Genomic DNA, 24,525 nt, shown 5'->3' with positions numbered 1-24,525 from the left:
AAGATAGGGAGTTCCCTTCCTTGGCATCCAAAACAAGCCATCAGCAAAACAAGTGGGAGGTTGGGTGGAGATGGGCAAAGATGCTCATGCCATGCTGGTTTGTGGGTCAACTGAGCTGCTGCTGGATGCAAGCAAAAATCAGCAAGGAGAGAGGGGACAGAAAAGGGCAGGCACCCCAACTAGCAATGCTCCAGGGCTTCTTGGGGAAGCCAGCCCCATGCTATAAGCCAAGGATTTGCAAAGTGGAGGCAAAGTGGCTACAAAAAGCCACTGCTGGAAGCAAGCACTGTTTAGAAACAGCCGGAGATCCGATCCAATGTGCACTTTGATGGTTTTTAGGTGGAAGTGTTCAAGGAGTCTTAATGGGGGTCCGAATGAAGTTTAGCTTAACTATTCAGACCCAGTCAGGTCTGTCTTTCTTTTTTCTTAATGCACATTACGTGTGTGTGTGTGTGTGTGTGTGTGTGTGTGTGTGTGTATGCAAGAGAATTCTACGATATATGTATAGATATATATACACACATACACACACAAATACTTTTACACACTGAAGATTATTCAAATGACAAATGATGTGTGCACGCAAGACACATAGCATATACCAACAAAACAAGTAATCTGTTGACGTTTGCTTTCATCCAGAATGTAAAGACAGTGGTGATCATTATATATTGGTCAGAATTCCCAAAAGGGTTGGCTTTAGAAAATCCTTCAAGCGATAAAACCGATTGCACTCTTCTTCAGTTGCATTTAGTTCTCCAAGAGGCATTATCTCCTTCTGTCCAGCACAAGAGATCCTCAGATTTATTCGTAGTCTAGCGTTGTTGTTCCCCGGACAATGTTAAAGTAGCCAGCTAACGCTCCAATGTCTATGTACAACGATCGCTGCCTCTTTAGCAGTTCCGATTCCTCGGTAATCCCAAGACTTGAAGAATCTGACAAGGAAGAAATTTAAAAGAGAGAGATCACCATATGATATTATACTGCAAGACATGTTTTAGAGTAATTGGTGGTGATTTTTCAAATCTGCTTCAGCTCACTAAATATGCTTCTTTTTTCGAGAAAACTAAAATCAGCAGCCTTTGCAGAAGAAAAAGAAACACAGACTCGAGGGAGATGAACCGTAATAGGTTACAGCCATTCATCCAGTCCTCTGTTTAATTCTTCTGCAGCATCAATAAAGTTTACAATGAGTAGAAGGGATGTTTCCTTTTTACAAACCTATTCGTAGGGGACAACTTTCTTAGCAAGTGAAGTGCAAAGCATGAAATAGTACTGTTCTTGTGTGCACTAATCTCTCTCTCCATCTATCTGTGCCTCCCATTTCTTGGTGCAGTTTACCTCCGGTATACCAGAAAAGGAACCAGCACAGGAAAATCAGGCATCATTAATGCAAATGTCTGTCAAACCCTTGCTCTGCCTGTGCTGCAGCTTAGTTACCTATTGCTGCAAGCTCAAAAAGTAGTGGTGCTCCACTGATGGGACAGGTGACATATAAAAGGTTACCGCTTCCATTCTAAACACATGTACACAGTTGCAAGCCCCATGGAGCACAGCAGGACTTAGTTCTGAGTAAACATGCATGGGACTGCACTGTTAAAGGGCTATGATATTGTCCCCAACCACACAGGGTACGTTTTAGCAATCATCTTAGAAAGGGTCTAGTAGCAAGATGTGGGTGGAACATCTCTGGACAGTCAGACATAATTTTGTCAGATTTGCATATTGCAATTTGAAAAGGTCAGGTGCAGGTAATCCCATACTCATGTGTTTGTTTGTTTTTAAAAAACAAAAATTGAGAAATCGCATTTTAAAAAATTGTGCATTGTTTTAACTCTGATTTGCATTGCTGTTGTTTTCCCTCAACACGTCCTGTTTCTTAAAACAAAAACAAAAAACCAACCCTAATACTCAAAATACTGAAGAAAAGTATTTCACAATTCTGGGAGCTCCAAAATATTTTTTTTTCCCCCAAGAGCTTCCTGGATGACTTGTGTGAGCTTGTCATTGAACTGATTTTTCAGGAATCTGCTGCACTGAAGCTAAAGCCTCGTTCCACTGGGAAGCTAAGGAGATTTCTGAAATGAATGGGAACCTTAGCCTGACCTTATCCTAAGACTTTGACCACAAGCCCTTAAACTTCAACCTTGCCGTAAGCACAGCCTCCACCTGGAAAAGACTAGAGCAGGGATAGGTCCATGTAGAGCCTTTTGGATAGGAGCAGCTGTGCACTCTGTCCTCCAGACAAATACGCTGACAAGAGTCTATATCAGTCTCCCAGGTTCATCTCATTCCCTTCACCTGCTGCTTCCACCTTCACCTGTGACCTGACAAAGCGCTCCTGCCTGGCACAGGCTCAGTCCCGTACCCCTGTCCCCTTCTGTTAGAGCAGGGATGGGGAACCTGTGGCCCTCCAGAGGTTACTGGACTATGGTACCCATCATCCTTGGCCACTGGCTGATGGGTGCTGGAGTCCAGCCAGACCCAGAGGGCAGATGTAGGAGGATTGGTTTTTGTACCAGCAATGTTTTCTGGCAGCTCCAGGTCCTCCCTGGTCATCAGCCTTTTCCTTTCGAAGAGTGCCGAGTCCAGGCTCTGACACCGAGGCTGTTCCTCCGGAGGCGGGTGCAAGGCCTCGTGCTTAAGCAGCTCTGTGGCAGAGGGTCTTTGGTTTGGGTTCCTTTCCAGAGAAGCTTCCAGCAACCTTCTCATGCCCGCACTGCAGTCCTCAGCAATGTCTTCCAGAGGTGGCGCTTGCTTGTGGATCTATCGGGAGGGAAGAAAAAACGGCGGCTTTTAGCATGATGCTCACCGAGAGAGAGAGAGAAAAACAGCTTCGGAGAGGCTCCTTTCTATCATAAGGCTACCACCCTAGGAATTTCCTCGTCCTGACTCATGCTTTGGAAAACTGCCACTCTGCTGCCGCCGTGGAGAACCACGGCAAAGCTGGAAACGGAGCCAGTTTCACAGCAGAACAGCAAACCCTAACAAACCGGCTTAGAGTTCACCCAAAGGTCGGAGATCCTCGCTCCGCAATCTGGGCCAATGAACACACAGCAACTGGGGGACGATCCAGCTTGCAGGCCAAAACGGAGCATCGATTTGGTTTCAGCAAACATCTGTTTGTGTGCTGGCAATGTGACACACTGGTTGGCACTGTGAAGAGGCTTGGGACATCAAGGTCACCATGCAAACACAGGAGTGTAGGGAGCTGCGTTATACTGAATTGGGTCATAGGGACCTGCCAGCTCAGCACTGCCTACAGTGACTGCCAGCAGCTCTCCAGGTTTCCAAACAAGAACTTTCTCCCCCCCCCCTTGATATGTTAGGGACTGAACCTGGGAACTTCTGCATCCAAGGCAGATGATCTACCACTCAGCTACTGGCTTGAAGAAAATCTGCTTAAAAAAGCACACCTGCACACAATGGCTCCAGTTTGCAAGGCCTAAAACCATGGGACAGTCACGGGGGCCTGAGATCATCGCCCTAAAGTTCCTCTGCCAAGTTCACATTCTGCCTGTGAACTTCACAGCTTGCAGTTTCCACCTCCCTCCCACTCAGATCAGAGAGAAACAAACGGAATCATTCCCCTTGTTGTTCATACTTCCACAATCCCATGGAAGTTTACCAAGTTCAAACAGCAAGAAAGTCAAAACGAAAAGGAAAAAATAGACTTGGGAGTGAGCGATGCAACTGTGGAAATGCACATCTGGGGCTTCGTTCTCGTTGAGGTACTAAACCTCTGCTGTGGCTGTACCACTTCAGACGACAGAGCTCATAACCCAAATGCTCCACTAACTTTCGATTTTTCTGTGTGCAGGATCCCCTGCCGACAGACAAGTGTTTAACCATGTGAGCCCCCACCTGCAATCTGAAGTGCTGTCCAGATCCTGCAGGTTTGTCACACTTTGGGGACGGGGGCAATACAGAAGACACACAAGCATTCTTATAAATATATTAATAAGTAGCTGATGGAGCAAGCTCCAGTTTGGGTCCTGAGTGAGAGTCTAACTCTTTCCTTTCATGCCACTTTGCCAAATGAAACCACCCCTCAGCCTGCTCCTGGGTATGTGGAGACAACAGGTATTTGTATCCTTCCACCCACATTGCTTGGTGAGGCTAATAGCAGGGGATGGGCAGTTACCGTATTTTTCGCTCTATAGGACACACTTTTCCTGCTCCAAAAATTAAGGGGAAATGTGTGTGCATCCTATGGAGAGAATGCAGGCTCCTTGGCTTCAGCGATAGCAACGCCAAGCCTCCAAAGCACAGAGGGAGCGCTCCCTCCGCGCTCCAGAGGCTTCACGTTGCTTTCGCTGAAGCCTGGAGAGCGAGAGGGGTTAGTGTGCACCGACTCCTCTCGCTCTTCAGGCTTCAGGGATAGCTGCCTAAAGCCTTCAGAGTGCAGCGCGAGTTCCCGCTGCGCTCCGCAGGCTTCAAGTTCCTTTTGCTAAAGCCGGGAGAGCAAGACTCTCTTGGCTTTAGCAGAGAGGGAGAGCTGTGCAGCGCCCCTTCAGCCAAGCAGGAGGAGAAATGGAAGGGGCTCCGTTTCTCCTGCCGCTTCACTGAAGGGGCACTGAGCAGAGAGGGGGAGATTTTTTTTTCTTGTTCTCCCCGTCTAAAACAAGGTGTGTCCAATGGTCGGGTGTGTTCTATAGAGCGAAAAATACGGTATATAGCTTGGGGAAATGGTGTGAACACACAAACACACACAACAGCTGCTGCTCTAATCCGAGTCTCTTGTAGCTTCTTTTAAGTTAAACTTGGAAATCTGGTTTCAGATCTCAAACATCACATGCCTGCTTTGTGTCCCAGTGAGAATTCATTCCGAGTGCCATTTCTGAGTGGGGTAGGAAAATACCTATCTGTGGTGCTCATTGTGTTGCCACTCTGGGCCTGGCAACTGCTCAGGGTGACTCAGCTTGTAGTTTTGCCCTCTAGAGCATTGCAAAACGAGCATTTCTGGATCAGGCTCAGCAGTGGGGCGCATGGAGCGTATGCAGAAAGTCCCAAAATCAACCCTTCGCATCTCCAGTCAAAAGAGCCAGGTAGCGGGCGATGGGGGAGACCTTCCCCTGCCCGACACCCTGGAAAGCCACTGCCAGGCTGAGTGGACAGTTCTGAGCTAGATGGACCAATAACTTGGACATGGTCTAAGGCAGCTCCCTATGCTAATTAAGGGAGTACCCTGTTTCCTGCAGCGGCCAACCAGGTGCCTATAGGAAGTCAACAAGCCTAAAAATAAGGCAGGTGCTATCAGAAAGGGGGATGTGCCCACGCAGCCAAAGCCCATGCTTACTATGTAGAGGTAGGAGGGGTACGCCGCACGGGGATAGCGATTCACCCAGGGCGGGATGCCAGTCTGCATGTGGATGATTGTTGCTCCCAGGCTATAGATGTCGGCTTTTGTAGTGTGGCCTCGGCAAAGGATCACTTCTGGGCTCATGTAAATCTGCAAACGGAAGCCAGAGGGAAAATTAGCTCCAGTCTTGAATCTTGACAGTCTTAACAGCTAGAAAGAGTGGGCAACAGGGAAGTGGTTTTATTTCCCCCACCCCTTCTAGCATAGACGTGGGGGAATTATTTTGGTCCTCCAGATGATGCTGAACTACAGTTCCCATCATCCCTGGCCACACTTGCAAGGGCTGATGGGTTTGAAGTGGGTTTCCCATTTCGCCTTGGAGGTCAAACTATGGCCTGCTAACAAAAAAAGACAGCGGGCGCCCAGGAAAGAGCAAAGTGAGGAGGGCTCATTCATGTAGCGCCAAACCACAGTTTGGCATTACATCTGAACTGAGCCAACAGTTATAGAGAAGAAATGCCATAAGCAGGGCAACTGAAACTTCAGCACACACACATTTGTAGACCAGCATTGCAACCTGTAGATTAGGAATGAAACCTTCCCGTGGAATGATGGGATGTAACTTTAAAAAGTCCAGTTTCCCTGCCCCCACCCCAAACTATCAGTTACCACTAAATCCTTCCAGGCTTTTTTTTTACCATTACTTTTGCCTATTTTTAAACTTAGACGGTACAAATCAAGTATTTGTTTGTTTTCATGAGCACATCAAAAAGGAGATACGGTTGAGTGTTCTCCTGCACGAGCTCCCAACAGATCTTCCAATGGGACTATGACCCCGCTGCTGCTGCCGCCGCCCTTGTGGCAGCTCTTTCCCATTCAGCTTTCATTACAATGACACGAGAGAAATAGCAGCAAGGCTCCCTTCTTGCATATGGTTCTTACCTCTGTTCCTCGGAGGTCTTTCGGATAGAACACATCTTCCGTCATTTGAACGCTCAGACCGAAGTCCACCAGGACTGCTTTGGTTGACATGAAAACAATGTTGCTGGCTAGAAACAAAAGGAGAACAAACGAGGGATTGTTAGGGACCTGGAGAGGAAGTCTCAACATCTGCTTGAGGTGCAGGGAGCAAAACGGAGGACAATATGCACTGTATTTTTCTCCCCAGCAGAACTAAACAACTTGAAGGTGGTTTTCCTCGTCATCCCCCTGCAATACAGCAATAGTAAATACTGGCCTACCTTACAGGGTTGGGTGTAAGGTTTACTACGGAAATGTACGCAAGGGGCTTTGAATACTAAAATTAAATGCAAAATATCATTATCCCCTAGGTATCTTTAATAGCTAAGAATGCTACACTTTTATTTACTATTCTTATTACTACTACTACCTATATTATTATTAATAATAATTTTGCAAGAGCCTATGTGTAAATGTACAGGAGGCTGTGGGAAGGGGGAAATCCTTTTGGTTTAGTTCAGGCTTCCTTAACCTCAGCCCTCCAGACGTTTTTGGCCTACAACTCCCATGATCCCAGCAGGACCAGTGGTCAGGGATGATGGGAATTGTAGTCTCAAAGCATCTGGCAGGCTAAGGTTGAGGAAGTCTGGAAGCTGAAGCCTTTGACAGCAATAAACTGAGCAAGATTGGAGACAGGAGTCCCCAAAGACACCAGACTTCATGGCATTTCAGCCGGACACACCTCTCTTAATGAGGCTCTTTGTACAGATCCTGGCCTAAAGCTATAGATGTAGAGAAGAATAAGAAAGGCTTTCCCCCTCCTTGGGCATCCTGGCCTTCGTAACACAGCAATCACAAACTCAAGGGAGCTTCTGCTGCATAACCTGTTTGGCTACGACAAGCAAAATAAATAAATAAGGGTAAACAATTATTCCAAAAATGTCTGCGAAATTTTTGGCTCCACTACCCTGGGGCTTGATCGATTGGTTTTATTTCTCTGCTGCTGGAGTCCGATGCTGTGTTCAATGGTTTTATAGTTTTAAAGTGAATTTTAATGTTGTGCATTGTTATTGTAAATTGTTGTTGTTGCTAGCAGGCTGCATGCAAATGCTATCAAGGAATCTGGAACATGTTTTTCCTGTTAAGAAATGAGTAAGAAGGATGCACATATTCTAAAGAAGGAAAGTAGTGGCTTTCCACATATTAAGGCAGCAATCCTGTACATGGATTTCATGGGACTTATTTCTGAACAGACATGCCCAGGACTGTGCAGTAAGGACCACGTCCAATCTTGGCTTGACTGCCAAAGGTGCTCCAAGAACCACAGTAGGTGAACTCTGAGGCATATGCTAGATACTCTGTTTACACAGGGAAAAGTGCTCCTAAAATGCCATTACTGACCATCTGCCTCATTCTGTATATCCTTCATACTGAGGTTCATTGGAGAACTATTTATTATTCTGCTTATTAAGAGATGTAAAACCTGCCTTCCTCAGAAGGATCACAGGGCTTCATTTATGGTGGTTATTTTAGAAGGCTTGTGAACAGACTGTAGGAAGTCATCCTTATGCCTGTTTGGCTTTGGCATGCTTTTTACAGCTGCGGCTTTTATTTCTTTATATTTCTAACATTCTGTCAAAGGACTCTCCCAGATCCGAATGAACAGAAATCATAGGCATAAACATTTACTTAAGATAAACATACAAATCTCACTGACAACCTCCAAATAGGTCTTCCAAGGAACTTCCAGGATTATCTTGAGCCCAATTTATAAATCATGGGTGTTGCACATAAGGACAAGCTATAATCCTGTGCTCCTTCAGGTGTTGCTGGACTACAACTCCCATCATCCCTGACCATTGGCCAAACTCGCAGAGGCTGATGGGAGCTGGAGTCCAACCACATTCCGAGGGCCACAGCTTCTAAACTGAAGGTTTCAAACACTACACGGTGCAACTGGTGTAAGGGGAGGGCACAGCTGTGAATTGTAACCTACGTTTTATATCTTGATGTATAACTCCTTTCGAGTGAAGAAACTCAAGTCCCTTGAGGATATGCTTTGTCACCCAAATGATCTCGAATTCTCTTAGAGGCCCACAGCTTTCCACCTTCTCCAGGACGGAGCCTCCTTCTCCTGCCTCCATGAAGAGGTGGATTGTCTCGTCCCACAAGATGGCTCCGTAAAGTTCGGCAATATTCTCATGGCGGAAGCAGGCCTGGATCTCAACGTCCGATGGCTTGAACTGCTCCACTGGGACCTAGGGGGCCAAAATGGAGGCAGATTAAGTAAAGCAGGCAGAGCAAAGATCCACAGTTCATGAACTGAAACACATAATGCTCTGGAGATCATTGTCTCAATGCTCTGAACTTACTATTACAAAGGGAAGGAAGGTGGTAGGGAATACAAAAGGCTCAGGAAACAGTGAACTAATTGAGGAAGGGCAAGGGAGTTGAATGGAGGGTTGCTTTGCTGCTGTGTGGACGAGGTGTGTTGAGCATGCCTAATGTCCAGCACCCACATCCTGGAGTCAGAATGGGGCTTGCTTTGAAAATAAATAACAACAACAACAACAACAACAACAATTTATACCCCAGCCACTCTGGGCAGCTCCCAACAGAATTCAAAGCATAATAAAACGTCACACATTAAAAGCTTCCCTAAACAGAGCTGCCTTCAGATGTCTTCTAAAAGTCAGATAGTTGTTTATTTCCTTGACATCTGATGAGAGGATGTTCCACAGGGCAGGCACCACTACCGAGAAGGCCCTCTGCCTGATTCCCTGTAACCTCGCTTCTCGCAGTGAGGGAACCGCCAGAAGGCCCTCAGCGCTGGACCTCAGTGTCCAGGCTGAAACACTTGGGCAGCTGCTTTGAGTACCTTTGTTACCCAAAAGAACACTGCAGCCTTCCTCAGCTGGAGAGGGATTGGAAATTTTTACCACACAGCATCCCCAAATCTCAACGCAACTGCAGGGACGATGACCACTACCACCACCCTGTCCCAGCTGTGAGTTGGAAGAGGCAGATGGGACTTCGCTCATCAGCCTCCCCACTGGTTGATGGAATGCTTGGCTTGAGGGTGAGGGTGGCAAGCAGAACTGGAGACTGGTGGTTTGAGCAGTTGTTTTGTGATGACATATGAGCAAGCCCAGCAAGCCCTGAGGAAAGCACTCAAAATAGAAATCCATCGGGATAGGGCTACTGTAAAAACATGGAATTTATACAAGGCCTTTGAAGGTGGGCACAGACCAGACCCACCCTGGGTTCCCATAATCATCATGCATCTAAATAATTATCTTCACCATTTGCACCAATTAATGCCTCCCCTTAATGCACATATCCCAAAGTGTCAGACAACAGGACAAAGACCTTGCTTGGATTGAGCTCCATTCACATCTCAGAGTGCACCATGTGCACCCTGGAGATATTGGGTGCTATCTGCTCAGAGAAGACCCACTGAAATTAATAGGCCCCAAGTTAGCCACACTCATTCATTTAAGTGGGTCTGGAATCAGCACAGGCTACAGCCCATGACATCTGGACAGATATTTCCTCCATCATAAAAGCAACAATACCCCCCTCCCCCCACTTATCACTACATTAAATTAAAGGCAGAAAGTCCATCTAATAGAAGTACAGACCCAGCACATAACAGACCCTTGGAAAGGGAACCCTAGGAACGTACCAGTTTGCAAGCCATGCGCTTTTTGGTTTCTGTATCTTGTGCCAAGTAGACTTTCCCGAAAGCTCCCCGTGGAATAAAGTCAGTCCCGATATTTCTATAGGTTAGCTTCCATGGAAACAGGAGCACATCGGAGTCAATTTGATAGCGCCCATTTTTCGGACTGATCTATAGAAAAAATGATAAGATGAGGGGAAATTAAAGGAGGCTATTTTTTTATTATGAGAAACTCACCAGAGAAAGATATATCTGGTTTTTGGAGATATGTATTGCCCTCCCAGAATCAGACTGACTGATCCCACCTAGTCCAGCGCTATCTGTTCTTGCCATGGTTCTCCAGTCTCACTGTCCCTGAACACACAACACTTCACGAGACCTTTTAAATGGAAGTTGCCTGGGGTTGAGCTTGGGACCTTCTGTGTGCCAAGCATAGAATTATAGAAGAGTTGGAAGGGACCCCAAGGGTCATCTAGTCCAACCCCCCGAGTGAGAAGCCTTCACATTCTGGGAAGCTAACTTTGCCTGATTTCTTCTTCACAGCACAAAGAAGACTTGTGGCACAAAGGAAGGAGCAGCCTTTATGTAGACCAATCAAATGGGAATGGCACGTGAAGTATTCAGTTCACTCTGGAAATATTTCTAATTCCAGTGAGCGATTAGCCTCCCATAAAGACTCAGTTGCACCTTACTCTCTGGCAACAGCAACCTGGCTGAGGGATTTGCGTAATGAGTCCATCTGCTGGTTTGTTTGTTCATTCCTGGAACCTGCCCGCTTCTTGCTCCACGAAGCTGTGGGTTTGGTTAGAGAAGGTAAGCAAACAGTTTTTGACACTTCCTACCCTCAAAGGCGGTACAGGGGAGGGGGAAAGAAGCACTTTCCCAAAATATTCAGAGAAGATAAGCAGAGAGATATAAAGCCTCATTGCATCAGGCAGGTTTGAATGGTACTTTGAAACCACTAGCACAGCTGGCCGGCAAAAGCGCTATGTTTGCAAGGTTCTCAAACAGCGCAAGGCGAGAATTTGAGCTTCTCACAATTAAAAGTAGGGCTGTGATGTTTAGTCAGCTGTTTGTTTAGATCAGAGGTGGGGAAGCTTTTTGAGCCTGGGGCCACATTCCTTTCTTGCAGGGGGGGGGGGCAAGAGGCCAAAGTGAGCAAAGAAACAAATATACTTGGAGGAGCATCTCCACCCCCATCATTCAGCCTGAGGTCCAGCTCCGAGGGCCTTCTGGCAGTTCCCTCACTGCGAGAAATGAGGTTACAGGGAACCAGGCAGAGGGCCTTCTCGTGGCGCCCGCCCTGTGGAATGCCCTCCCATCAGATGTCAAAGAAATAGACAACCATATGACATTTAGAAGACACCTGAAGGCAGCCCTGTTTAGGAAAGTTTTTAATGTTTGATGATTTATTCTGTTTTTAATGTTCTGTTGAAAGCTGCCCAAAGTGGCTGGGGAAACCCAGCCAGATGGGCGGGGTAGAAATAATAAATTATTATTTTTTTTATTATTTAAATTTTACCCATTTGCAATGGGCTAGCTTCTGCACACATGCAAACATCACATCCTCTATCCAGGCAACCAAGACATATTAATTAATCAATTGATGACATCATATTCAAACCGCAATATGCATTTTAAAGCTAAGCTGCTTGCAGGATCTAACACAGGGGCCTTAGCACATTAGCTCTTCTGCAGCAGCTGCCGTCTGCACAACTTTTATGTCTCCCAGCTCCTCTGCACTATGGAACTTCAAGAGCCATGAAACTGTCATTGCGTCAGGATACCCTCCCATCCCCTTGGGGGGGCAGGCTTGGTTCACGAGACACAGAGCCGTTGACATAAAGTCACACCGTTCATATTGCAAAGAAGGCAATAAAAAAATATTCCAAAACAGCTGGGGAAAACCCATCCAGTTCTATCTGACTGCCCAAGCTCACAGCAATGTTCTTTCAGTTGTTTAATAAGGCTTCCTCTCTATTACAGAATTAAGATCTGGGTATGAAACTGGAAAATATTGTCAATTTCTATTGCAGCTTGAAGCATGAAACAGATCGGGGATACTTGTCCCCCGATCCAGTTCATCTCATGGAGGGGAGTGCGATTGCACCTGTTCTCCCTACCACACACTTGGCGCACGGGCTCTATCCCTAGGAAGGGCTGTAACGTTTGTATGCAGCTTACACATGAAAAAAAATCAAAACTGCGTGGTTCATTTCCTCAGTAAAATCCAATAACTGACAAGATTTGGGGAAGAGCTGTAGCTTCTGGACATGCTTTGCAGACAAAAGCCCTGAGTCCTGTTTGAAACCCGCTGCTAGATGGACTAGTGATCTAACTCTGCAAGATGGACTAGTGATCTAACTCTGTATCAAGGAGCTTCCTATGATTTTAGTCTATGCATGTTGCATTTTGTGCATCTAGGTCATACAATCCATAAGCCGGTGTCTATCTTGGAGGCCCTAACTTTAAGCCCATTTTTTTTACCAGCACATCCCACAGCCTTCAACAGCAACTGGAGGACAAGAGGAGCCTGCTGGATGAGGCCCAACTAGTCCAGCATCCTGTTCCCACAGTGGCCAACCAGACACACTCATTTTCTTCTTTGGGGCTTCTCATAAGCAACAGCATCCTCCCCATTTGTGATTCCCAGAAACTGCTATCCAGAGGCTTACTGCCTCTGAATCAAGCGCAGGCCAATGGCAGACGGACATTTCAAAGAAAAGAACGTACCATGTTTAATATGATTCCAGACTCTTGTCTCCTGGGACGGCAAAACTGCTTGGCAGTGTTGGACACTTGGTTTGCAAAAGCCAGCAAGTCTTCCACAGTCCCATACTTGACAGACGACAACACCGAAACTTCCCTTCCGCTGAACAGTAAGGATTCAGCGCGCTCCTCATTCTTGTTTGTCTCTGGACACAGGGCAAGGAGGCTGTCTTCGTAAACGGCAAGGTCTCCATTTGGGTAAAGGTTCTCCATGATGTCAATCACTTCAGACATATTTAAGTCTGTTAGCAATAAGTCAATCTCCTGCTTATGGTCACTGTCGGTGCTCATATACTCCATCACGGTTTTCCCTCTTCCCCTTATCCTACCTGCAAACCAGAGCAGAATAAGATTTCACAGTTAGTTAAGGACAAAAGCGAAATGATTTCAACTTACGAAGTTATTGGGCATCTGCAGTTAGAACATGCATATCTTAACACTGACGGGAGAGAAGAAGCCTATGGAGTCTGCATACTTTAGGCCACAACCTTGTGAAGTTAAACAGGCATAAGGCAGGGATCCTATATATATTTAGGTCACATCCATGCTACACATGTAACACACATTTAAAGCACATGGTTTCTCCATGGGAACTGTAGTTTATTCCTCACAGAGCTACAGAACCCTATAGCCTTAGCAAATTACGGCTCCCAGGATTCTCTGCAGAAAGCCGCATGTTTGATATGTGCTTAGAGTGTATGGAGCGGCTGTGACCTTACTAGGAAGCAAGTTAATTGAACTCAGCAAGGCCTACTTTCAAAGAAACATGTATAGGATCAGGTTGCAAGCCCCATTTAAAGCAACTGGGCAAGCTGGCAGATGGCCATAAGGGATTCTTACAGTGGGCCAAGGTTACACATGTTTTTAAGTCCCACCGGACTTGCATGTTAACTGTGCATTAAGCACCGCTGAAATCAATGGGACTTAACATGGTCTTTTTCAGAAGACGGTCTGAAGTTGTACTGATACTGCTCTAAGGATGGGGAATCTGTGGCCCTCCAGAGGTTGCCTGTCCAACGCCCATCATCCCTGACCATTGGCTATGCTGCTGGGGTTTGGACTCCAACAACATCTGAAGGCCACAGGGCCCTTTTGGATTAATGTGATGGGAAGGCAGTGCTCTCTGACACAACAGATTGGAAGAGAGCGAAGGATCCAAGCCTGCAGCAGCAAGTGCAATATGCTCGGGTCAGTAGAGTTGAGGTACACACTTTGCTGACTAGGCTTACAAGTACAGGGGAGGAGGGATATCACTGTGTGCTTCAAGGCTGGTAGACCTGCAGGCTGCCAGAGGTTGCTGGACTTCAACTCCCATCAGCCTCAGCAAGTTTGGCCAATGGTCAGAGATGGTGGGAGTTCCCTATCTCTGGTGTAATTCTGGACAGCACAGATGGCCCCTGCTGTGGGGCTTTCCCTTCAGCTGCCCTCCTCCTTCTGAAAGAGAAGTCATACCTTCTGCTGCAGCCGCCTGCTGGAGGAGACTCTGCCCTGCCCTTTTCCCCACCCCTGCACCTTCCAGCAGGCCTCAAAAAGGTGACTTTGGCCCTATATGTACTAGAGAAGAGTGTATGGGCTGCCTGTGACAGTGGCTGCTCAAGTTTAGCAGCGGGGGTGGGGAATCTACCAGGGAAATGCTGCAGGCTGGGGCAGCCCCAGGCCACCTCCTTCACTCATTGGTTGAAACCTGCCTAGATCCCCCCCTTTCCTCCCTTTCTGTTTTTTAAAATGCATTTGATGAGAGGAGCACTCATCCAGCAAAGAAATTGATGTGGGCAATGCATAGGAATTACACAGGCTGTGTGGCAGGTGTGGTTCATCACGTCACTGGAACTAGCCAATGAGTGCCCATGCCATCACATTCCAGCTGCTGCAATCCATGCACCACAGCCATATTAGCTATGTCCCTGATATCTGGTGGAAGCATAACGATTTCTCAGTTTAAAAGAAAACAGAGAGTGAGAGAGTCTGCTTTGGGCTGAGAAGATGCAATATCCCATCAGCAGAAGTGCTACCATTTGGAGTAAAGATCTGGAATCTGAGAGGTATCACAATCCTTCCTATGCATTACAAGGAAACCCAGGCTGGAACTCACTCTGGATTGTGTCCCTAGCTGTGACCAAAGTCACGTTCCCCACCAGGACAATCAAAGAATGTGCTGCAATGGCTGTAACAGGATAATCATTATGCAATTTGTCTTTCTAAATTTTTTTGCATTCCAGCAATATGTGGTGCAACATTAAAAAGAAAAAAAAAAACCCTGCAAGACTCCACATTACAGGAAGCTACCAAAAACATTCTGCAACTATACAGTGATCAGTTAAAATGGCACCCCTCCCATTGTTTTGCTTCCAGCTTGTTGCTGTTTTGTTTTCTACGTGATTCTTGACATAGTTTCAGTAAGAGGATTGGGGAGGGGAACTTACAGGAATCCAAAACTGACATGCCAACTAAAAGCACTTTCCAGTCCACAATCAGAAGGAACCTTCCTATTCACAACACACTCCTTAAAAACCTGGAAAAACAAGGATTGCATTATTTTAGACCATCAGGTGACTGGAAATTCCCCAACACATAACATATCGCCATAGACATTGGTAAGAAGGAAACTGGGCCTTGAGCAAATTTTTTGGCTTCAGAAGCATATTTATCCTCCGGTGTTTTATTAAAAAGCACAAGTCAAGCCAGACTACCTTTTAGCACCTTTTGCACAGAGGCAAAGAGGAACGTATCCCCTTTGTTTTTGTTTATGCAACACAGAACTTCTAAGGAATAGCACACACCACTGGAGAAGAGCCTCATTCTCATGAGACAATTTGGCCCTGAACTCATAGGAAGAAACAGAGAAGGCCTTGAGAAAAGGGTGGGGGGTGTTTCCTGTCTGAAAGACGACACATGCTAAGTTTCGTGGAAGAATAGGCTGTTAACAGCTACTAGCCACGATGAGGGCTGAGTGATATCTGATTTGCAACTTTGTGATATATCACTAGCCAAACATCACGATATACTGATATATCACCATAAGGATGGAGCTATGTAGAGGCATTGTCTGGCTTCACGGTTTTCCCCACATTGTGACTTTTTCATAGAGCGCGCGCACACACACACACACGTGTCATGATTCACAATACACCGCCAAGCCAGAAATTATGAAACCAATACAGTGGTACCTCGGGTTACATACCCTTCAGGTTACATACGCTTCAGGTTACAGACTCCGCTAACCCAGAAATAGTGCTTCAGCTTAAGAACTTTGCTTCAGGATGAGAACAGAAATTGTGCTTCGGCGGCGCAGCAGCAGCAGGAGGCCCCATTAGCTAAAGTAGTGCTTCAGTTTAAGAACAGTTTCAGTTTAAGTACGGACCTCCAGAACGAATTAAGTACTTAACCCAAGGTACCACTGTATCATGATATGGACTTTCAACCAGTTTTGGATGATAGATCGTACAGCCCTAACACGCATCATGATTTGCGATATATTGCCAAGTCGAAACCGATGAAACCGATATCACGATATGGACTTCAAACCGGTTTTGGACCATATATCAATATATTGCCCAGCCCTGGGCCCAATGACTATGTTCTACCTCCTCTGTAAGATGCACCGTGGCTCTGAATACCAGCTGCTGGCAATCACAGGTGAGCAGAGTACAGATGCACCCATGTCCAGCTCGCAGGCATTCCCACATAAGCATGTAAGATGAGTCTGCTGGAGCAGGCCAGTCACCCATCTAGTCCAGCATCCTGTTCTCACCGTGACCAGCCAGGTGCCTGTGGGAAACCAAGGAGCAGAACATGAACACAAGAGAACTCTCTTCTCCTGTGGTTTCCAGCAAATGGGATTCAGAAGCCTTGCTTCCTCTGACCACCTAGTAGCAATTGTGAGAACAGGATGCTGGACTCAATAGGCCACTGGCCTGATCCAGCAGGCTTGCTATATTTTCTCATGCTTTTAAGATGATCAGACCATCTCAGGCAGGACTGGAGATGGACCGTCCTTTGAAAGCGGTCTAAATTTCACCCTGACTACCCATCACTTTCAAATACAATGCAAAAAGTATGCCTACCTTTCTTCTAGATGAAGACAAGTGCCTCTTGACTCACCTGGCTTGCTGAACACAAGCCGCTATTGTCTACATATGACAAGAAGGAAGAACCGGACAGTGACACAGAGAGATCAATTAACTCCTCCCAAGGTTGGACGGGTGACACCTGATCTGCTGCAGCCGTCAGGCAGCCCTGCGTGCCTCGTCGGATTGGCATGCTTAGTTATCATCCTTGGCCAAGATCCTTATCTTCATCCTTCTCAGAACATAGCTGTGGAAGCCTTCTGGCAAATGTTTTCAAACAGGGTACGTGGAAAACACACCCATCGGGATCTATGTTAAAGGACCACGTCAGGAGGCTGCGGACCTTGCAGCAACTTTGCAAAAAGGATCAGGGCCATCTGCAGATTGCAATCCTCCAGTATGAAATTAAAAGAAAGGAGAAGAGGCAGGGCTGAACATGCTGGTCCACAGCCATAATATGAACTGGGGAAAGGGAGAGCCACTCAGTAGCTGAAAAGTGTGATTTGACCCATCTTATATTATTTTGAAACAGACCATGAGATAGGATACTTTCGTCCTTTTACCAGAAACAGCCAGAAGTGTCCCCATCTTAATGTTGTTGTTCTTTTTAGATTGCCAGGGCCAACATCTCCGAGGTTTCCTGCTGCCTACACTCAAATGGCTGCATTGTGAGGCTTATCAGTGTTCTTTTAAAAGGATATAATTGTTTCTATGATGGTATAGGAAAGCAGATCAAGCTCTTGCACAGGGGATTCTTCCATAGCAATGCTTTCCAATTCAGTAAATAGATACCTCCTTTTACCCCCATCCCCAGTAGTTGCTTCCACCCACTATTCCAAGGATGGAAAGCCCTGGGTTTTTCACATGTGTTTCATTTTATTTATTTTTCTCCTTTTACAGTTTGGATCACTGGTCCTGGAAGCGAGGTTTCACCCTGGCAGACTAAATCTCTAGCACAGCAAGGGAGGGGGAAAGCATCTGGCCAGCAGGCCAGATTGTTATCTCCCCCATCCGTCAAGGTTCAACAGGTGAGCAAGCAGCCATCCACCTGCCAATCACCTGACATCACAATGACATCAGCTGTCCTTTTTTGCCCTTCCAAAGCACTGTGCAAGACAGGGCGCTGAAAGGGGCTTCTGAAGACCGGACAGTCAGCTGATTGTTGGGTCTTCATGACTTTCTTTCAAAGTGGTATCTTAGGCAACACTTTGCTGGTCACCAGGTTGGTGCGGCTTGCAAACCCCCTTCCAGCAGAGCCAAGTTTTTACCTGCCCCACACTTGACGCCATATTTGACTTCAAGTGTATTTACCAAGTTGGCCTTTTCAATACAAAACCTTCAGCACCATAGTATTTAGGGCATATATGCCCTATCGTCTGAAAAAGAAAAATATGTATTCCTAACAAGCAGAAAAAGCTCATAAATCCCTTAATTCCTAAAGAAACTCTCACAAAATGATACATCTGATCATTTCATACGCTTCCTTACAGCCAAGAGCTCTACAATTGCTGCAGAGTTTGTGTAGCAACTGGACTACAACTTCCATCAACCCCAACCAACATAGCCAACCATCAGCAATGACGGGAGTTGTAGTCCACAATATCTGGAGGGCACCACACTGCATACCCCTGATCTACGGTACGAAACAGCAACTCAAGCGCTTGACTAACATACACTCCTGACACAGGTTCCCACAATCAGTGTTAGCATAAAGGTTCCCTACACATCTCCATCCATAGACAAGATTCTAGCACTGCAAACAGCGCTTAGGATGGAGCCACCCAAGTGATTCCCCCCCCCCAAAAAAAACCCCAGCCGATTATGCAGAGCACAGTGGAGTTTCAGGTAGAACATCACAAGAAGAATTCAACCTTTATCAGAATCGCATGCCCACACAACCCTGGGAAACGTGAGTTTCGGGGCTTGCCAAATGTATATTGAATTCTAGAGCATATACTATCATGCATGGATTGCCTAAAACAATACAATGAATCATCCAACTGTGGATACGAAAGTTGCATGAATCTGCCCCTTCGTTCTAGTCACGCATTAAATCAGCTCTGGAAGATCTGGAATACAATCTGCATTGTAGATTCAGCAATTTCAGATCAACAACCTTGTGGTGAGACAGGCAGTGAAACCTGGCATGGTAGACCACGCCCCTCTCATCAAAAGGTGACCTAAAACAGCCATCACCTTTGAGTGAATTAGATACTCCACCCTGTCTTCAAGAACCCCTAAATATACCAAACACCCTTTCCCTTTATCTTCATAGGGTGATAATTAATGGACTCTTTGAACACACACATGCACGCCTTGTAAATATTCAGAACTGCGGTTCCTGAGCTCCTTAGCCTCACTGCACAAAACTAATAAAAAAAAAATAGTCCAGTAGCACCTTAGAGAGCAACTAAGTTTGTTCTGGGTATAAGCTTTCGTGTGCATGCACACTTCTTCAGATGCACACGAAAGCTTATACCTAGATCAAACTTAGTTGGTCTCTAAGGTGCTACTGGACTCTTTTTATTATTATTATTTTGACTGCGTCAAACCAACACAGCTACCTAACTGAATGCACAAAACTACAACTCCCAGAATTCCCTGAGGAAAGGGAATGACTAAGTAAAGCAGTTTAAATCAGCAGAGTCAAACAAGGGTAAGGAACATGTGACCCTCCAGGTGTTGCTGGACTCCAACTCCCATCAGCCCCGGCTAGCACAGCAAATGGTCAGGGATGATGGGAATTGTAGTCTAGCAACATCTGGAGAGCCCCTGATTCCAGTGTACATACCCCTTCAAGGCACTTTTGCTCTGTATCTAGGTTGTATCAGGACCTGATTTTAATTTTCTTGGTGGGGAAAGGCCTGTGGCTGTTGTTTCCCATTCCTAGCAGTGAAGATGGTCCCACACAGACTCTGAAGCAACACCACTAAAGAAATTCACAAGGCAATCTTTCCGAGTATGTGCGTGGCACATTTTCCAGGAAAGGAGCTTTGCCAGGACATAGGGAGGAGGCCGGAGAGATTATTCCAGCACAGCTGACCCTTTGAGCCTCTTGCCCAACAAAGTGCCGACAAAGTGCTAAGTCCCCTAGAGGAACGCTAGCTTGGGGAAGCCACTTGTTGTCACATTGGGATTGGCCAAGAAGACCTTGCCCAAGTGCCACGTGTCACGTGCTCCCCACGTGATGGGTTGGAAACGTTGCAGGTTCCCATTAAGGTGGCATTCCAGATAACTCTGGAGTAGCTGACCAGCAAAGCTATTAAGAGGAGGCGTGAGCAAGCATTCCTTTATCTGGGACAAGGACACCTGCCCATGTCCCCATTGGGCAGAAACATGACCTAATTTTGAGGCGGGCCTGTTTCCTTTCCCCCGCTTACTACACTTCTCTCCACAAATCTGATTCATGCAATGTGCTGCTATCAGGTAAACAAAACAGACTGCAGGTGAGTCAGGTCGGGAGCATCCAGACAGACATGACATTGGGAACTGCGGTTGGCAGCATATTTTCACCCTCTCCACCCCAAAGGGGAAGGCAGTGGCTTTCAGGGGATGCCAGTCGTGTTTCCAAGCTGGGCATGTGAACGAAGGCAGAAGATGTTGGCCCATCTCGCTAGCACTGCCCCCCTGCTCTCGACGGTTAAGCAGCTCTCAAAACCCCCAAACTGGTGCTAGGGAGAGCCAATATAGTGTTGATGGACTACAACACCTATCAGTGCCAATGCTCAGGGATGATGGGAGTTGTAGTCCAGCAACATCTGAAGGGTGAAGCTTTGGTTGCCCCTGACAGGGGCCTCTTTCCCAGCTCCCAGCTCCATTTAAGTGGAAACCCCAGGGACCTTCTGCACACAAAGCGCATGTCCTATCACTGAGCTCTCTTCAAAAGGCAGAGGCACCAAGCCTAGACACCATTTGCCACCCTCCTGTAAGTCTTAAGAGAAAGAGCAGAGAAATCCCCGGTGAAATTTCCTCAGGGGGTGACCCAATGAAATCAAGAAGGCTCCCTTTCACTTTCGTGTTCACTCAGGAGAACCACTGCTTCTGCCCCTTCGCTCGAGATGATGCAAAATCTCACAGGCCGGAAGAGCCCAGCAACAATGAAAAGTAGAAAAGGGAACTATGGCAACTTCTGCATACTACTTTTTTACGTGCTCCACAACTGCCCAAGTGACACGACAAGTGCTAATCACATTTCTTTTGCTTGCTATTCTCCACTCATAGTGTTAACATACAAACAATGAGTTGATTTTAGTGACGTCTAACTAAAACCCCACTGACTTCAAGGGGTCTTCTCTAAATATAAGCACGTTTGAATTTAACCAATATTGGCATCTCCTTCTTTCAAAACACCAAAGTCAGGAATAGCCAGAATATGTTACTGTTGCTGTTATAATCGTCACATTTATATCCCACCTCCAAAGGAGCTCACAGTGGTATACATGGTTTTCCCCGCTCTCTATTTTATCTTCACAACAGCCCTCTAAGGTAGGTTAGGCTGAGAGGCAGTGACTGGCCAAAGGTCCAACACACTAACCACTATACCACACTGTTATGAACCGCAGCTCCCAAAATTCCTGACAATGGGTGACCATGTTTGCTGGGGCTGATGGGAGTTTTAGTCCAAAACATTCTCTTTCTTCCTCCAGACCTTCCTTTCTTTCCCACAAAACCTCTGGCTTAACCCCTTAGTCATCTCTCCCACTATTGAAATACTGCAGCCTCCTCAGGGCAGGAAAACATTCCTTTTTGCTTACATTATTAGCGTACGTCAATGACATCATCACCAAGCTCATAGGGTCAGATCCAGACTTAAGTTAGCTGCCTGTGCTTTGAGGCCCGTTGATTTCAGTAGGAGCTAAGTTAAGCCATAACTAACTTATCCCACTGATTTCAAGTTAAACTCATTTATCCTGGCTCCAGCCATTCGGCAAATGGTACCAAGCTGACTTATTTTAAATAATGATCCACTGGCAAGTTTGATGTAACAACGGGCAATAGGGAAACACTACTCCTACTCCGGGTTGACCCACTGACGTCTATGGACATTGCTAACTTAGTCTTCATCATTTCAGTGGATCTACTCTGAGTAGGACTAGCACTGATTGGCACCCAAGGCACTGCACTCTTAAGATAAGTTTCAATGGTCTAAGGCTTTAAGACAATGGGATTTGGGTACAGGAGCTGCAGGAATATGTCCTGACACAATAATCTGCATTGATAAAGACCTTCTATCTCAATCACACTTAACCTGAGCAGCTGCTACCTTTAAAATCACAAATACTTTCTATGTTCAGTTTCTTCACTAGCCTCAGATATATTGAAAGAGTTTCCTTTTTTGCAGTGGGAGGGGGACTCATTCAGCTGCCAAATACCTTTATTTTATTTTTATTTTTTGCATTTAAAAATGCAATAACTGATCTATTAAAAAAACCAAAACTGTTTTATATAGACAAACACACTCCATTTTACAGGTACAAACTGATTTACTAGGGACTATTTGTACAGGGTTTATATAAAAGCTTTGAAACTCTGACCCTAAACAAATTTAACAGTACTTAGCAGTAGAGTATGCAAAACACTTCACACATACCATTCCTTACAACAATGCTATAAGGCAGGTCAGCCTTATTATTCCCCTAGCTGTCATGGGAGGGTCTGAGGCTGCAGCCAGAGGCTTACCGCCAGAGGGGAGCTTTGAATGGGGATTTCCCAAACACACTCGCATTCATTTCCTCTGCAGGGATGGATGAAATCACAGCTGAGATCCCCTCACACTAGCACTGTGAATTATCTGATGGGCTGTCAATGCAAGAGACTGAAGAGGCATTTGTAATGCAAGTTTGCCTTCTGGCCAAGACAGTTTCCAGATTCACATTACCAATTAAAAACCACTTGAAGCTGCAATCCCATGCATGTCTGCTCAGAAGCAAGCCCCACTGAGCTCAATAGGAACTTACACCCAGATATAAGGTGCACAGAATTACAGCTTGGTTAATTTAAGGTCGGAAACCCCATTATCTCCAAAGGAAAATTATCTGAATATCATGTTGCTGGAATGGGGCTGTGACACTCTGGGTAAAAGGAAGTGGCCTTACACAGAAGCGAGACCCATTGAGTTCAACAGGGCTTGCTCCCAGGTTAAGTGTGTACAGGATTGCAGCCCAAGTCTATATAAGTTTTTTAAAGCACCACAGCACGTGGGAATGGGATATTGTCATCATAACTTCATCTCCTTAATAAATATGCCCTCTTAATGAAGAGGGATCACCCCAATGCTATTCGGCATGCTATCCCGCGGACAAGTCACTCTCAGCCTCAGTTTCCCAGCTGTAAAAAGGGAAGAGAAAGTGCCCCTTCTTCCTATCACCACGCAGCTGCTGCGGAAGTTTAAAACGCAGGTCCCTTTTCATATTAAAACTGAATGGGAGATGTCTATAAAGCACTATATATCTCGCTATGTATCGGAAGCTCAGGGCGGGCAACAGGTTAATTTAATTTCGATATGGAAAATTCGGAAAGCGGAACTCGGGGCGAGGGGGAACCTTTCAGCAAAAGTGCGCAGCAGCAGCAGCAGCAGCAGCAGCCGTCGTTCTTTGGGTGGGTGGCCCCGATGCTTACTTGCTTTCTCTCCCTCGGCTCTCCGAGGGGGCTCTCCGACCGAGCGGGCGTCGGTCTCTGCCCCGCTTCCCGGCGTCGCGTCCCGCGCAGCCAGCTTCACCTCCAGCGCCTCCGCGGAGTTGGCGCCCCGGGAGCAAGGAAGGCAGCAGCAGCAGCCGGAGCCGGGCAGGACGGCCACCTCTCTCCGAACTCGCACCCGGAGCCACTGGCGGAGCAGTCCCCGCCGTGACAGGGGAAAGCCCGGAGGAGGAGGAGGCGGAGCTCCGCCTGCAATCCCGAGACCTGCCGGGCGTCCGACGGACTGACTCACGGCTCCTCGACTCGCAGAGACTGTCCGGCCGCCGCCGCTTCCACCTCCGGTTTCGATTTCGCTTGTTCCCTTAACCCGACCGAATCGGGAACTGGCTGGCGCTTTGCAGCCGCGGGATCGGATCCTTCAACTCTTCGTGATCTTTATTGATTGGTTGCATTCACACTCCGCCTTTTTCTCCGAGGTGGCGCGCATGGCTCTCCCTCTCCTCAATTGATCACCACAACAACCCTGTGAGGGAGGTCGCGTCAGGATTTGAACCCAGGTCCTAGTCCGACACTCGAACCACTGCACCACACTGACTCCTGCATTTGCTCCAGGGAGTTCAAACACCTGCCTTGCCTCCCAAATTCCTCTTTTTTTGCGGGGGAGCTGCAGGAATTTTCGAAATACAGCCTTTTTGGTTTTTTTTAAGCCCACGAAACCTTGGAAACCCTGACATTTTTTGTGTACGTCATAGCTTTCTGCTCCTTTCCCTCAAAAGAGGCAAGCAAAAATACAGCGATTTTTTTTTTTTTTTTGAGGAACAAAATCATAAAAACAAAGCTAAACTAATATGGTGGTTATTTCTTCAGAAGCTCAGGCTGGGTGTAAGATGTCTCTCTTCCCTTTGCTTTGCTTTCCTCGCAACAGCCCTGGGAGGTAGGTCAGGTTGAGAGTTGGGTGGATGACTTGGCCCAAAACCACTTGTCCAGCTTCATGGCTGAGTGAGGGTTTTGAACCCAGGTCTCTGTCAGGGCTCTAGTCCCACATGCAAACCCCTACAACACTTTGGCACATTCATGGCCTTTTGCAAAGCGTAAGAGGGCAGGTCTCTGCC

At 46.6% G+C, this 24,525-nt stretch overlaps 1 protein-coding gene across 1 annotated transcript; it reads right to left on the bottom strand.

The window, feature by feature from the left end:
• Window positions 1-262: 262 nt before the first annotated feature.
• MAP3K8 (mitogen-activated protein kinase kinase kinase 8) lies at window positions 263-23,807 on the bottom strand. Its single transcript, XM_053410404.1, has 8 exons — window positions 23,396-23,807; window positions 12,675-13,039; window positions 9,948-10,112; window positions 8,259-8,520; window positions 6,245-6,351; window positions 5,300-5,452; window positions 2,520-2,766; window positions 263-935 (listed from the first exon to the last, which is right to left on the bottom strand). The coding sequence occupies exons 2-8, from the start codon at window positions 13,008-13,010 to the stop codon at window positions 805-807; spliced, it is 1,401 nt and encodes a 466-aa protein (XP_053266379.1). The 5' UTR covers window positions 13,011-13,039; window positions 23,396-23,807; the 3' UTR covers window positions 263-804.
• Window positions 23,808-24,525: the final 718 nt, after the last annotated feature.

This window comes from Podarcis raffonei, chromosome 12 (assembly GCF_027172205.1).
Source record: "Podarcis raffonei isolate rPodRaf1 chromosome 12, rPodRaf1.pri, whole genome shotgun sequence".
Lineage (NCBI taxonomy): Eukaryota > Metazoa > Chordata > Lepidosauria > Squamata > Lacertidae > Podarcis > Podarcis raffonei.
Note: the sequence above shows the minus strand (reverse complement) of the source record. Positions and strands in the feature narration are given on the sequence as shown.